General features: G+C 40.3%; 3 protein-coding genes across 6 annotated transcripts; 2 read left to right on the top strand and 1 right to left on the bottom strand.

The window, feature by feature from the left end:
• Positions 1 to 447: 447 nt before the first annotated feature.
• LOC310877903 (protein FAM181A-like) lies at positions 448 to 1227 on the top strand (the record flags this gene model as incomplete). Its single annotated transcript, XM_083791900.1, has 1 exon — positions 448 to 1227. The coding sequence occupies one exon, from the start codon at positions 448 to 450 to the stop codon at positions 1225 to 1227; it is 780 nt and encodes a 259-aa protein (XP_083648026.1).
• A 152-nt stretch (positions 1228 to 1379) lies between these two features.
• Positions 1380 to 9232, bottom strand: LOC310878404 (ankyrin repeat and SOCS box protein 2-like). 4 transcript variants are annotated; one of them, XM_083792732.1, is made up of 9 exons: positions 9115 to 9232; positions 7627 to 7808; positions 5745 to 5917; positions 5369 to 5524; positions 4981 to 5226; positions 4201 to 4372; positions 2887 to 3493; positions 2522 to 2675; positions 1380 to 2011 (listed from the first exon to the last, which is right to left on the bottom strand). In XM_083792732.1, exons 1-9 carry the CDS (start codon positions 9148 to 9150, stop codon positions 1893 to 1895), a joined length of 1845 nt encoding a protein of 614 aa, XP_083648858.1. In that variant the 5' UTR covers positions 9151 to 9232; the 3' UTR covers positions 1380 to 1892. The 4 variants fall into 4 exon arrangements, with proteins under 4 accessions (XP_083648858.1, XP_083648859.1, XP_083648860.1 ...); XM_083792733.1 differs by lacking the exon at positions 9115 to 9232 and adding an exon at positions 9008 to 9103; XM_083792734.1 differs by lacking the exon at positions 9115 to 9232 and adding an exon at positions 7879 to 7942 and having other exon boundaries at positions 7627 to 7798.
• A 541-nt stretch (positions 9233 to 9773) lies between these two features.
• Positions 9774 to 13654, top strand: ccdc197 (coiled-coil domain containing 197). The gene is made up of 9 exons (XM_083792208.1): positions 9774 to 9990; positions 10180 to 10219; positions 10498 to 10674; positions 11826 to 11983; positions 12269 to 12351; positions 12489 to 12655; positions 12767 to 12877; positions 12974 to 13090; positions 13181 to 13654. Exons 1-9 carry the CDS (start codon positions 9884 to 9886, stop codon positions 13361 to 13363), a joined length of 1143 nt encoding a protein of 380 aa, XP_083648334.1. The 5' UTR covers positions 9774 to 9883; the 3' UTR covers positions 13364 to 13654.
• Positions 13655 to 15263: the final 1609 nt, after the last annotated feature.

Below are 15263 nucleotides of genomic sequence, written 5' to 3'. Positions count from 1 at the left end.
ATTTGCAATGGTGAAGAATTCGATACCGGGGCACTCTGAGGCTGATTGGGGTGCATTGTGAGGGGCCTGGGGTCGCTGATTGGTTCAAGGAAAGCACCATAACTACAAGGAGTTTATATTCATTCAACTTGTTGAAGTGCTCAAACTGCAGTCTGGAGAGAATCTGTGCTCATACTGTGGCTTGGACAGCGTCTGATTTTGTTCAACCTCTCCGCAGTGAGTATTCTTGTAAAGCCATGTGGAATGAGTTACATCATGCCAGACTTAAGCATAGGCTAATTCAAATGCTTAAATTGTGTGATTTGTTTGTGTTGTTAATGCAATAATGTATTCATTCTAAGTACAGCTTGTTAAATGTTTTTTTTTCTTCCCCCCCTTAAGAGCTCCACAATGGACAATATCTTCTAGGATGGATTAACCATAAACGATTTTAACTTCATGGACAAAATGGCAAATCCAGACAGTGAGGTGAAAACATTGCTCAATTTTGTAAATCTGGCATCCAGTGACATCAAGGCAGCTTTGGACAAGTCAGCACCCTGCAGACGTTCTGTGGATCATAGAAAATACCTGCAGAAACAACTAAAGCGATTTTCCCAGAAATACTCTAGAGTTCCAAGATGGCACACGCACAGGTCCTCCGAGTTTGGATGCTCCAAACCAGTGGGGACTATTCACCACTCTATCAAGACAAGTGAAAGAGTACATCAAGATATGCAAAATGTAGAGAATGTTAGGAACCCCACAGAAAATGATAACGATAGTCAGGAGCAGGTGCCCATGAGGAAACGACAACTGCCTGCGTCGTTTTGGGAGGAACCTAAGATAACCCAAAATAGGAGAGAGCATCTAGGACTGAAAAGGAGGCACGGTGCAACCGAATTCAGTGACACCGAAAAGAGGAAAAGAGGTTATGATGATGCAAAAGCAGCCTTATCTTCCGGCAGTCGCTCTATCGACAAAGAGACACTAAAACTGGACATGAGCTCTCACCATGTAAGTCTCTGCGGTTGTTGTCCATTTCAGTACCATGGACACCAGGTGTTCCAGAGTCATATTGTTGTACCTAATTCACCCGTGGGGCTGTGGGGCAAAGCAATGGGGGCTGAAACAGAGATATCTCAGCATCCATATGGACAGAAAATTCACACACATGTTGTGGTCAAGCCCATACCAACCAAACCCACTGTTGCATCATCCATTTTCAGTGTGTTTGGCTTCATTTAGTCATGTTTATACACATGCAAAATATGTAATTGTTAGGCTAATGACTTTGTTTCTGTTCTTAAAGCCAGGCCTCTCTATTTCAAACTTATTTTTTCTTACGCACTTATTGCTTGAAGCCACATTTTTGTTTAGTGATGAGGTTGCACTTGAAGGTTGAACAATTTTATTACTTTAATAAATTAGAATGTCTAATGACCTTCTATTTTCTGATCAAGGTACCAGATCTCTGGTCATAAATAAAAATACATAAAAATGTAATGTAAATATTCTGATTTAGTTCTTTCAATTATGATTGACAGGTTGATTCACTTTGTACATACTGTAATGATTCATAGGTATAACTGAAACAAGTACATTTATTTTAAATAAAATCTTTCTCTTCTTTTTGGCAATTTGACTTGCTTTAGTTAGACACCGAGGTTTCTCTTTCTCTCTTGCACCCGGCCACCCGCACACTCACACACAGTATTAAACATTGAAAATAGCACATTACATAAATAGAGAAGAAAACAAAATAAAAATCCCTGTATTCCTATTTTAAGAGTGTAAAAGTGATTATCCATCATTATTTATCCTGAGCGTTAATTTAACCCTTATTGGAAATTCTTTACACTAGCATCTACTACACACTGACAATTTCACTTTGAATCAAGTATCAGGCCAGGCTAAAGATATTTGATGAGTCTGTCTGGCAGAGGGAGGCTGTTGACAGACAACAGCTTATGTCTTCCCAACTGGGCATTGATCCTTAGCCTGCACAGGTGCATCAGTGGACGAGGTGACACTATAGAGACAAGAAAGGAAGTACCGGTAAGTTATGATTGATGCAGGCCTACACACAGTAAAAGTGTATAGTGTAAGTGTCCATATCCATTTGTAACTCAGAGAGTGCACAAATCTAACTACATGGCCATGCTCTCCCTAAGGACTCTACTTTGTAGAATTATTAATGTATGATCTAAAAAATAAATCGGTAAATGGTAAAAGGTGCATTTATATAGCACCTTTGTCCAAAGTGTGTGTACATGCGTGCGTGCGATGTACATGTGTGTGTGTGGGGGGGGAGGGGGGGGGGGGAGGGAGTGTATGTAGAGAAAGCAGATGAGAAATTGCAAAGGGCGGATTTGACAAAAATGTTGTTGAGCTTGAAGATCTGCAAAGATCTTACAACAAATGATATGGGGTGGTGGTTAAGCCCTATATACTTTGTTGTACGATGAACTACACAAACTAGACAATTTGCCTTGGTTGAAACGATTAAAGTGAAAGGAAGATGGCATTATCTTTTACTTACATAGTTTGGTCTTTATGTCCATCCATTCCTCTTGGCTGTCCAAGAGTTCAGTGAGCCTGGAACACAGCTGAACTTGACCCACATAGTCCAGCAGCAAGTCTACTATTGGACCCGCCTCATTACGCCCAGCCATGGTTGAAAGCCATTCACAGAACTGGGGGTAAAAGAGATGCACCATACTTTAATCTCATATAATGACACAATCCTCAATATTAATTTAAATCTTATTTACAAATGGATAAATTCACACTAAGAATGTGCATAATTGGTTATATATATAGTATGTATATCTATATAATGTAGATATGTACATGTATATTTATGAAGTAGACAATTATCTAATTGTTCTTGCAAATGTACAACACCTGTATTTCCCCTTCTGGTGGCTCTGTGCAGGTTAAAGGGGGTACTCCATTATTACGGAGAACAGTCTGTCCATTTCCAGCAGCAGTACTCATGTCAGATCTTCTGGGGGGTGGGTGAGGTACATTGCCATATGTACAGGTAAAGCAGCTGAGGGCATTGCACCCATTGTCCAAAAGGCACTTGAGCAGAGAGAGATTATTCATACACAGTGCAACAGCACCAGGGAAAGTGGTAGGATATGCTATGATGCTGGTGTTGACATCAGCTCCTTTTTCCAGGAGTAGGGACACGGTTCTGACACAGCCCTGCCTTATAGCCATTAGTAAAGGGCTTACTGGGTCCAGACACAGACTAGCTCCAGCGTTCAGCAACAGTTCTGTTGTCTCTGTGCTGCTATTGGCTATAGCAAAGTAAAGGGCCGTGGTACGTTGATCAGCATACTGGATGGAGTGGCTGGGGGACAGCGTGGCGTTGACAGCGGCACCTGTTTTGAGCAGCACAGCTGCCGCCATGTGTTGGTTGTGCTCTGCTGCCAGGTGGAGGGGGGTAATCCAACTGTGACGAAGTCTGGCTCGACTCGTCACAGGGACAAGGAGGGACACAATCCTGTAGACATGACAGGAAGATGTTTTTAAAACCACTTTAAACCTGGCGTCCCACAAGGGGTTGTATCAACACTGTAAAAAATGCATACAATTAAAATGTGTTTAAACCCCCTCCCCCAAAAGAAAAAACCTGGTGGGCATGTCTTTACAGGCCAACATAACAAAGAAGGTCTACAGATTGAAAGTATAAGGGTATAAAATGCAATCCATATGTTTAATGTATTTTTTGTGAATAATTCTGACCAATCTGAATGGCAAAGTATGTTACTATATAACCCCCTTTACTGTGGTTGTAGATGGTCTACTGGTTGACAAGAGATATTGTGTTATGGGACAGAAATGCAAGGTGCCTTTTTGACAGACTGAGCCGTTTCTATATGGTCATTGGTACAGCTCCAGTTTCCAGTTTCAAGCATTGAACTATAATATTGAACTACTGTATATTATCATCTAACTTTTTCCCACCTTTTTTTAGAAGGTCAATAGACCGAAACCTTTCAAGAGATAATAAAAAATACCCAGTTTAGTGTGGAAAGCCTCCCTATATTTTTTCATATCTAAACCTTTGTGACTCCAGCACCTCACCCAAGTCTACCGGCAGATGAACGTGGCTTTTTCTTTTTTTTTTACTTTTATGACCAAAATCTAAGTGTAAAGCTGCTACTCAAAATCTTAGTATAATAAACAAACTATGGTTTCTTAACTTACTCATGGTGTCCATACTGAGCAGCCATATGCAGAGGTAGCAGACTTGAGTTTGTGGGCTTGTTGGCATCTGCGTTGTTATTGAGCAACATGGCAGTTATCTCCTTGTGTCCATTTTTGCTTGCCTCGTATAATGCCGTTTCCCCATCACATGTCTGCATGTTCACATCAGCGCCTAAACAAAAGCATATGTATAGCACTTACAAAACAGTTATAAAGTGTTCGAGGCCCGATCCCCGACGACCTTTGCTGCGTGTCACTCCCCATTTTTCTCTTCCCATTGTCTGATTATCTACTGTATACTATCAACCCCCCCCACCCCCTCAAAAACAGACAGTAAAGTGATTTAAAAGAAAACACAGGATTTGCTGGCATGATCTCCTCAGGAAGGTCATTCTAAAGTATTAACTGGGGCCTTGGTGGCGAAAGCCTACAGTCAAGACTTTGTAACAACCAGAAGGGCCCTGAGCGAGGATCTCAGGCTGTGCCTGCTGCTCATATGGGGTTAAAAGTCCATGCAGGAGGGGGCAAGATTGCACAGTGCCTTAAAAGTAATCAATACAATCTTTAAATCAATACTAACCAATGAAGGGAGGCTAAAATGAATGGTGATTGATTGAATACTTTAGTAGTCGGAAATATAAACAGCACATGGTACAGAGATTAAGGCTAACACAAAAAAGTTCATGGGGACAGTAAAAGCCTCTGAATTAATCGAACTCCAATAGTGTACAAATTGATCAATATAGGAAAAGCAAAAGAACACAAACAGTGAATGCCTACCTTTCCCAATAAGGTAACGCAACACCTGGAGCTGTCCCTGCTGAGCTGCTATGATGAGCGGCGGGATGCTGTAGGTGTGTGGTGGATTGAGTGTGGCTCCAGCTCTCAGAAGCATCTCACAGATGACTGTGTTGTTCCTGGACACTGCCTCGTGGAGCGCTGTCCAGCCATGACCACAGCGCTGGTTGACCGACGCACCAAAGGACAGAAAGAGGCTCACCATGTCTTCATTATCCCTTTCACAGGCTGTGCATGGGACCAGACAATACAACACTTATTTCAAATAATAGGGATGTACTGTGTACAGCATGGGCAGGAGTAAACTAAAGGCGCTGGTTCCTTTTGTATATTTTGCATAGATGCAAATTGATTCTATGCAGCGGTGTACCTTTGTACAATGGGGTTTCTTTGTTCTTGTTGCTGATGTCGGGGTCTGCGCCTGCCACCAGAAGGCACCGCACACAGGACAGGTGTCCGCCGGATACAGCCAGAAGCAAGGCTGTCTGCTCCTGCAGGGTGCGCTTATCTACTGAGACTGGATGGGCTAGAGTAGGAAGGATTCCACAAAATGAGTTGTTTACACTACATCAGTATTTGTTCATGTATACTTTTGTATAGCCTAAACAGTACACCCATCACCTAATTGAAAATAGAATAAATTGTATCTTTTTGTCATTGTTACATGAGCACTGAAAGTCCACCTGTTTGAAAGGAATTGCTTTCCCAAACTGACAGACATTCAATGACGCCTTCGGTATATTTACCCTGCAGTAGTGTGTTCATGCACTCTGTCTCTCCACAATAGGCTGCCTCATGCAGAGGCATCCACCCATCACTGTTCTCCTTCATCAGGTTGCGTGGAGTAGAGACTGCAAGATCATTCACAGCCTTTACATCTCCTCTCCTTATAGCAAGGATGACTGGATCAGCAGCATCCCTTTCAAAACAGTACATTACAAGTCAATATATTTTGATTCATATTTAATGTTTTGACAGTGATTGTCAATATTGGATCATATTATGCATATGTACTATTTAACTTAACTATTATTAGGTACAGACAGAGTATTTTATGCTTGGTTCGTTGTCTGCTTCTCAGTAGGCTAGCTGTGTGAAGCTAAGTATCGACCTTCAATTGCCTTCTTTGCCAGCATAGTTTGTATTACTTACTGTGGAAAGCAAGGACGACCAAGATCTTATTATAAAATTGCCACCTTATACCGCCGTGTCTGTCAAATGCAACAAAAGACTCACTCGCGCTCTGACGTGCTGTCGCTCTGCCGTCGCCTGTCAGCGCATCTCGTCCTGTCGCCGGGAAACTTCGCCGACGCGGATTTGCTCTTATTCCCGACATTACGAAATTGTGACAAGTACTCTGAATACCTGAATTTCGTCATTATAGTTCCAGTGTTCGCTACCGCTACAGTGACAGTGAAGCAATGACGATCGGGGTTGAAGGGGACACATTCACAGCAGCGGGGGGGCTCAGCTCAGCTGTGCTCTTGGATTATTTTAGGACTACATTGTCACCCGGGAGGTGGTGGTCTATCCATATATGTCAAGACACTCCAACATTGACAGATAAGGGAGACAGATGAGATAACAGCTCATTTCCTGCGTTTATTGCATTGGTCCTGACGCTCTTAAAATAATATAGCTCAGGGCCTCAGGCCTATAGACGACATGAAATGCAGAAAACATTGCGTCCACAGTCCACACTGTAGGCCTACACAAACGTTTCAACAATGAACCTCAGGTGATTATACTATATCTGTAGCAATACGTATACATACCATACTTTATTATCATATAGCCTACCGTAGAATAACTATGGGAAATTACTTAAAGGTAACAGGTAGGCCTATACGATAAGCAAGCATTATGAGATAGAAGTGAAGATATTGTATTGTAAGTAGGCCTATAGGACAATTAGGCTGTGGTTTGAAAATATATCACATATAGAGTCTATTTCACAACTGTGCTATAATTGTATGATGTCCAGCATGATTTTAATTAAAGAAAAGAAGAAAAAAAAAGAATCACACCTGTGTGAAGTGAGGGGCACTCTTAACATATCACATCATCCATTCATTGTCAATGGGAATTTCATCTTTGTGTAGGAAAATAGTTGACTTGCTCGTGTACATATGACGTAAATTCTCCATTCATTGTCAATTGTGTAGGATATAGGAGAGGCTAGCGCCCCCCAACTCTCTTTAATTATGTCAAATTCTGTATTAGCCCATTTGAGCAAACCATGTTGTTTACAACACCACCAAATTAACCACCCAAGTGCATTATAACAGCCAGTCAAATACATTCACTGCTGATATAGACAGCAATGTGTACAGTAATGCCTTTTATATTACGTATAAAATGAATGTAATTGAAATATGCAATTCAGGACTTAATTTTGACCACCTGCAACAACAAAAAGCTGTAAACTCAGTAGGCACAGTAGCCTAGGCAGTCTGCAAAGATTTCTTCGGATTTTAAGGTTCACTCTGATTTAATTCAATAAACTTTTAGTTCAAACTGATTAAGTTTAACCAAATATTATTCACATTAGATAACACCACGTGAATAGTTTATGCATAAATGCCAATTGTGGCTTACATATACATACAGTATGTGCCCTCAGCTCACCTGAAAGGGTTTATTGTTGAAGTGAGGACATCATGAGAATAGATGCTTTTACCAATGTTCATTCTCTGGTATATCATCCTGGATTGTGGAACTGAGATCATCACAGAAGTAGTTACTGTATGGTATCCAAGGACCGAGCCTGCTGTCCTCATAGCCCAGTTATGAGATGATCCTGTAGGAGTCTAGATTAGAACATGCACAAAAATGCTCATATCTTTATCATTAATAACACAAAAATGTAGTATAGCATACCATTATGTCCCCAGGCCCCAGGGTAAAACAATTTGAAATAAGTATAATATACACATACAGTACAGTCATGTCATTCCACTTGTGTAGTAATTAAGGTACAGTATGGTGAGCTACACTCCCAGAGAGAGAGAGAGAGAGAGAGAGAGAGAGAGAGAGAGAGAGAGAGAGAGATAGAGAGAGAGAGAGAGAGAGAGAGAGAGAGAGAGAGCACCAGCTCCAGCCGCGCATGCATGGCTGCCTTTTAAGGGAATGTTCAACTTTGTTTGTTCCACTTGATTCTGCTGCTCCAAAGGCTACACACACACACCCTGACATGAGGCACTGGCACTGAGGATATAGTGTTTTGTGAGTTATGGATAGCGCAGCAGGATAATATTACGATGACACAGAGCTTAGATAAGTGTCTTAGGGGCATTTATTGACCCATGACTCATTTGGTGAAATTACCACATTGTAAAATCTTTTGTGTATTCCATTTGGTTCCATTTGTACAGTATGCTACACTCACAGAGTTCAATTAACACTCAGGATCTTATACTGTGCAGTAAAGGAAAACATTATTTAACTATAAGTTAAAACACAACCAAATACATTGCATTAGAGACCATTACAGAGAAAGCAACCATATATTAAGGTCTTTTTGTTTTTCGTTGTAACAATTCTTCATACAGAAAACTCGGACTTGCTTGAATGATAAAGACACATTTATTTAACATTCAAAAAGTAAAATAAAACCAGAATAATTCAAATTAAATTAAATGCTTTAAAACAATAAACACAAATTAAAGGTTAAAAAAGTATGAAGAACACTTTGTACCTCTTCTCAACTACTAATTTAATAATTATTCATATAGGCTTATAGGCTAACCCATACTATACACATACAGTACGATGTATTATATTATATTACATTACAATTTATTACATATTTATAAATGCACATCATGCACTCATATACTTATAATTACTATATTACATAGCCTACATATACATCCCACTCACTCAAATATATATCATATTTACATAGGCTAATCATATTTCTCTCTCACACACACACACACACACACACACACACACACACACACACACACACACACACACACACACACTTTACTGTCTGTACACTCACTTATAAACTTATCTGTGACTTTGTTCTCTCCAGTGTCTCCAGTGTTTGTATATCTGTCTCAGGCAACAAAAATATCATTAGCATCAGCACCAGGCATGTCACCTCACCAATTTATAGCAGATGCTAGTTCCACACTGTTGCATCTTTGGAAGTGTTCCCGGACTTCAATTGGCTCAATTGGCTGTGGATCCTGCTTTTTGTCTGACAAGAACAAGTCTTTCAGCGTCTATCTCTAACTGGATGGACAAGCCTATAATGCAAATTTCGGAGCTTCACTGAAAAATGGTATACAATTAGGTAGTCTGACACAACATTTGTTATTGACAAAGCGTTACACCACAGTGACCACACAGAATGCATGAGTGGTGACAGACACGGTGAGTCCTCAGGGAAGTTCAGTATAGCTGCTGTTGATTTGGGGCTATACAGCTTAGCGGCTAGCCTGGCCATGCCGTTATAACTTATAATATAGGCTATTGTCAAACAATTTAATAAGTTGTTAAAATGTAGCTGTGTAGCCTTACTAATTGTGTGTAAAGAAGCATAAACATAGGTAGCCTACTTTTTTCATCACTATGCCTCCAGCCTCTCTCTCTCTCTCTCTCTCTCTCTATCTGTGTCAATGAAATGGCCCGCCCCCTAGCAGTTGTTATGGTAACGGAGAAACGATCCCGGTGCATTCCCTACAGTCTTGCCTTTGGTTCCTCGGAAACCGAACATAATCTATAAAAACACCCGGAAAAGACACGCTTATGATTTGTATAAACAAACCACAAAGTTACAGAGAATTGCCACTTTGCAGGAATTTTGCACAACTGTTTACGCCACAGGAAACTTGGAAAATAGAAAACGTTGCAAAGCTGAAAAAAGAGGAACATGGCGAATTCCTCTCTTCATTTCTTAGATAAAAATGACCCTCGTCTAAAGCTGACAGTGGAAAATCGAATGAGAAACATTTTTGTAACGCAGTTGGAAGAGACCAGGTAGGCCTTTCGCCGCCTTTGCTTTTATTATCCGCAGTCTATTAAATGTGAAAACTCTAAGCTGTATTATAGCAATCATAGTCATGTTTCTGATAATGAATGTTCCAACAATAATTGTTTTAATCCAATCCGGTGTACAATTTCTTAAAATTATAGCCTATAATTTTACAATACTTTTCTACCATACAGACAAGAAGAAAATGTCAACCACATACCTGTTATAAGAGAGGTAAGAAATTAATTAGAACCACGTAAAAGTCCAGATGTCTTGTTTTAACAGTTATTTTGTTGCTTAATGATACACCAGAGCTATTTGTATTTGGCCTTGGACCTCCATTTGAAAATATGCCGGCCGGGCAAAACATACATAGCCTATGCATTGTGATTTTGATGCAATGTTTTGCCGGGGACCCCCTGGAACCCCATCAAGGACCCCTGGGAGTTCCCCGGACCCCACATTGAGAACCACTGTTTTACACTGCTGATGAAAAATAATTTTATCCATAGACTGCCAGTCAAATCTTGGAGACGGGTGTAAACACCTTGCAAAAGACTCTGGTGGTGAAGAAGCAGAGTGAGTTGGATGAGGTGGACAGGCAACTAGCATGTAAACGACAAGAGTTTAAAGATCACATGCAGGCCCTGGCTCAGAGGAGAGCTGAAATGGAACAACAACATCAGGAGGTTAGTATGCTACAGCCTTCTGCAGAACCACAGCGCAAACATGTTAAATGTTGTCTGGTATGGGAACTGTACAGCTGCTGACTGCAAGTCCCTCCAGGGCAGGGATAGTGAGAGCAGCAGAGAAATTCACAGGTGTCCCTCTCCATATCTGACATACACAGACCGATGTGTCAGAAAGGCCATAAACATAATGACTGAATCCTCCTACCCATCATCTCTTTAGGTTCAAGAGCATCAGTATAGGCTGTCCAACTGTTTCTTTCTTCAAACCATCACAACCCTGAATGCTCACCATACTGTATACTGCCCCCAAAACCAACAACTTGGAATTGAATAGCAATTTTGAATAGAGCACCGAAGTCTGACGTCACTTTCAGTAGAGGGCGTCAGTCCCCAGGTTCATGTATTTGTTTAGTTGCATTAAAATCACCATAGGAGGAGTTTTAGATTGATTCATATAAGAACTGTGTTTGAAAAATAAACATGTCATCCCGGCCGCTTCACTCACATGGATATGAAGAATCAACTGACTGAGAGAAAACGCTAATGTTACTGCTGCTGAATTAGTTAGATTTTCGCTAGAAGCAGACTGTATCATATATGAGTGACTGACTGTTGCAAACGATACAGAGACACCTCCCTGACAATAACGCCGAGACAGCTTGTTTATTTTTGGACCACAACGCTTATAGTAGACGATATTAAGATCACCCCATGTTATTCTCCATAGAGAAACTACTTCCGTGAACCAGGGGAATCGTCGGGATGAGCGAGTTACGTCAGGACTTCGGTGCTCTATAGTACTGTATCTAACTTTCAATGCATCCGCATGTTTTTTTGTTTTTTTTACTGCTCTCTGTTCTCGCTTGTTTTGATGCCTTTGCCTCTTTTAATGTGTCAACGTGACAAGCAGAGTTGCAGAGAAAGGTATTTTGCTCCCTTGTATGTCTAGTGTATTATGGAAGTAGCAATACCCTAAGCAGATTCTGATTCTGAGATGTATTAAATTAACACTCAGGATGTTGCTGTGTAAACACATTACCAAAATACATGCTAATTTGCAGTATACTGTATATTTATGTTAATGATGGCAGTTGAATGCGAAAAGCGAATTAAACCAGACACCCTCTGGGTTTGTGTCTTCATTCTAGACCAAGGATAAAGCTGAGAAATTTGAGAGGTTTGTGGAAGATAATGAAGTAAAGCGCCATCGAGCTATAAAGAAGTATCAGGTTGCCAAGAAGCAGAACATTCAGAAGCAGAGAGAAATAGAACACTTGACAGAACATCTGGAGAAACTTACGGTCAGGTAAGAGATTTGATCATTGCCCCTATGGTAAATAGGTTTAATTTACTAATTTCTTAACGGTGATTAATGGATTAATGATTAACTATTAACATCCCTAGCTCTGACAATGACATTTTATTCAGTGGGATCTTCAAAACCTGTCGAAGTTTCCGTTGGGTATCAAAACACTGTCACCATCATTGACTAAAAATGTTGGAACATCAGAGAAGAGATGCAAGCCATCTTTATTATTTGGATATAATCATTTAATTTTTCACCTCAGCTTTACCCCATCTTGCCCTACAGAAAATACGATTTGAAGGAGAAAGTGACAAAATACAAAGTCTATGAGGACTATCTGATGAAAATACTAGATTTTCTCCCTGAGAGTAAGTTCACTGTCAAGTTCTTGTTTACTCCATGTGTGGAATTCAGCGGCAACCTGCTCAGCTTGTTGGGCTAGCTTGACTTAATCACTTAATTATACTCTGGCAGTAAACAGTGCTGTGTATGATGCCATTCACAGATTACCTTGAGTCTGATTCTTTGGTTCTGCCCATCATTCGGCGCCACGAGACTCTGTCTATCACCCACCAGGACCTGGTGCAGTGTCTGGGGCAGCTGGTGGAGGAGTTGGAACAGGGTCAGCGTCAAATGGAGATCCTGAAGCAGGAACACAACACCAACAAGCTGGTGGGTCATAGAATTCATACAAACATGCATACATATCACTGACTACTAAACATTTCTACCATGGACAGTTACTGTGAATGTCTTTTAGTGTTCACTAAATCTTTCTGGCAGATGACCCACAAGGAACTGTCTGAACTCCAGATTCAGTGGGACATCCTCAAAGAGAAGAACAAACAGAGAGAAATGAATGTGCTGATGGATGAAGGTCAATCCAGAGACCAGGTGTGTATTAAAATGTAACTTGAAACTGGTCTTAATTAATGTGTAGTTTGACTTTTGAATGGACATGCTCTCACAAATACTGTTTTGCTATTTCAGGTTGAAGAATTTGCAAGGTTGCTTATTGCTATGAAGAACCTTGGAGAGCAGTGTTACTTAGAAACCTATGAACCTCTTGAAGACATGGACCTGTTGACAATGTTGGACATGATAAAGGTACTGTAGTGTCTCTTGGGGATTAGTTGGACATTTACAAAACTCAAACTGCCATTCTCAACTCTTGACAATTGTCATCTGCAATTTCAGGAGTACATTCTGGAAATGGCAGACAGAGAGAAAAAAGCAGCAAGAATGATGACGTCTGGGTCTGCTGTTACATTTGTCACTGATTTAGCAGATAAAAGAGAGTCGGCATCATTGAAAATCATCAACAGTAAAACTCAACTTAGTTCAAGTAAAGCCAGTGGGAAGAGTGGAATGTCAAGTTGACCGATATTTTACAAACTTAACTAAAAATTTGAAAATGCACGTAAAATAGAAAATAGTGATTTCTAAATTTACTTTGACTTGTATTTTGAACACAAGATATTTAATTTAATTCATATGGTAGGCTACAAGTATATCCATTCTAGTTATTCAAGGTCAAAGTTCAACAGGTGATTGTTATTATGATTCAGTACAAAACATATCATTTGAAATGTTCTAAAAAGGAATGACAGTATTACAAAGTAGAAAATATGTTATTGTCTGTTTTTTAATTATTTATTTTCATTTTTTTTAAGTAGCAAGAATCAAAACTGAAGTGTTTATAAAAATCATGAAAAATTAAACTTCAAATAATGTGATGTTGTATTGTTCGTTGCACAGGTACATGGGTTTCATGTAATATGGGTCAAAGATACACAATATATATGCCAGCAGCGATAAGACGGGACCAAGTAATAAGCCCTCTTAGGCTGCTCAACAGTGCGACAGAGGTCACCCAGCAGTATTGCAGCTGTACCCCAAACATTCAGTGCTATTTGGCATTATCCATACTGTAAATGTAAAAAGGCCCATGGAGACTCACTGCCAATCAATTCAATCAAGCAATCAAGGCTGAGTGGCTGGCAGCTTGCTCACTGCACACAGGTGTGGGAGGCTACAAGTAGGACTAGCTGCACTCATTCATTCATGTATGCTAGATCAACACACCAGCTTCTTGTCCACCACCCTCCAGAATACAATCTCTCTCCACCCTCGGAACTGTGTGCGTCCAAGAGCAAACGTGAGTCAGAAACGCTATGGAACATCAACTGTTTGTTCATCACCTCATCATGGACTCACTGCACTGCCTAGCCCTACAAGCAGAACCCAATGGTACTGAAGTTTCTGAAATTTTTTAGACCCAGACCATGGGGTCCTGTTCCAGCTCTACCCTGCCACCTGGTACGCGGACATAAATAAAACATAAACACTGTGTTTACGGCCTGTCTGCGCTCTTTGACGACTTTTTTTCGTGTGAGGGCTTCTGAATCTGTGAACTATAAGTACCTATACATACCGCTGCGAATATCTCCTGTGGCGCGGAAGCCGTTAAGTATTTTTAATATAATCTTTGTTTGACCGATTTGGTCGCTTTGATTCTTCTTTTCCTTCGTTGTTTATTGACACCTCATTGTACCGCCTATCTGGCTAGCTAGTGGCGCTATAGCTATGACAGAGCAGATCAGAGGCAGGGACGTAGCCGGGCACAAGCCAACTGCACATCGGGAGGCGGTACAATTGGATGTCAATAAACAAGAAGAATCAAAGCGACCAAATCGGTCAAACAAATACTTAACGGCTTCCGCGCCACAGGAGATATTCGCAGCGGTATGTATAGGTACTTATTCAGAAGCCCTCAAAGGAAAACAGGCCGTCAAACGGCGCAGATATGATGTTACCGAGCACAAAGCATCATCCAAATTTCAGAAAAGCTTTATGGAGGGTTCCGAGAGGGGCTATGCACTGCCTTTGTGTCAAATGTTTGTTCCAGTTTATTTGTGTACTATGGGATGACCAGCAGTTCAGCTTTCAGTTATTTCCTTTTGGTTTGAGAATGCCCTGTGAAATGGTTAGACCTAGAAATGTTTATAGGAGATGTATATTATATATGTATTCTATTTATGATAGGCTATATCCTGTATTCATGTTTATGTATATATTCGATATATATCCTTTCATATATATTTGATATCCTTTCATTCTATACATTAGGCATATACATTATTAATTGATTCCTCATTTAGATATTAATTATTTCATGACATGAAGATTTATTATTATTGAAGTGATTTAGAATGGGCTGCTATTTATGTTTTGTTTATTGGGAATGCTTATCGTTATTATTATTATTGCTGATACGATT

This window comes from Protomyctophum parallelum (assembly GCF_964188405.1).
Source record: "Protomyctophum parallelum genome assembly, chromosome: 20".
Taxonomy (NCBI): Eukaryota; Metazoa; Chordata; class Actinopteri; order Myctophiformes; family Myctophidae; genus Protomyctophum; species Protomyctophum parallelum.
Note: the sequence above shows the minus strand (reverse complement) of the source record. Positions and strands in the feature narration are given on the sequence as shown.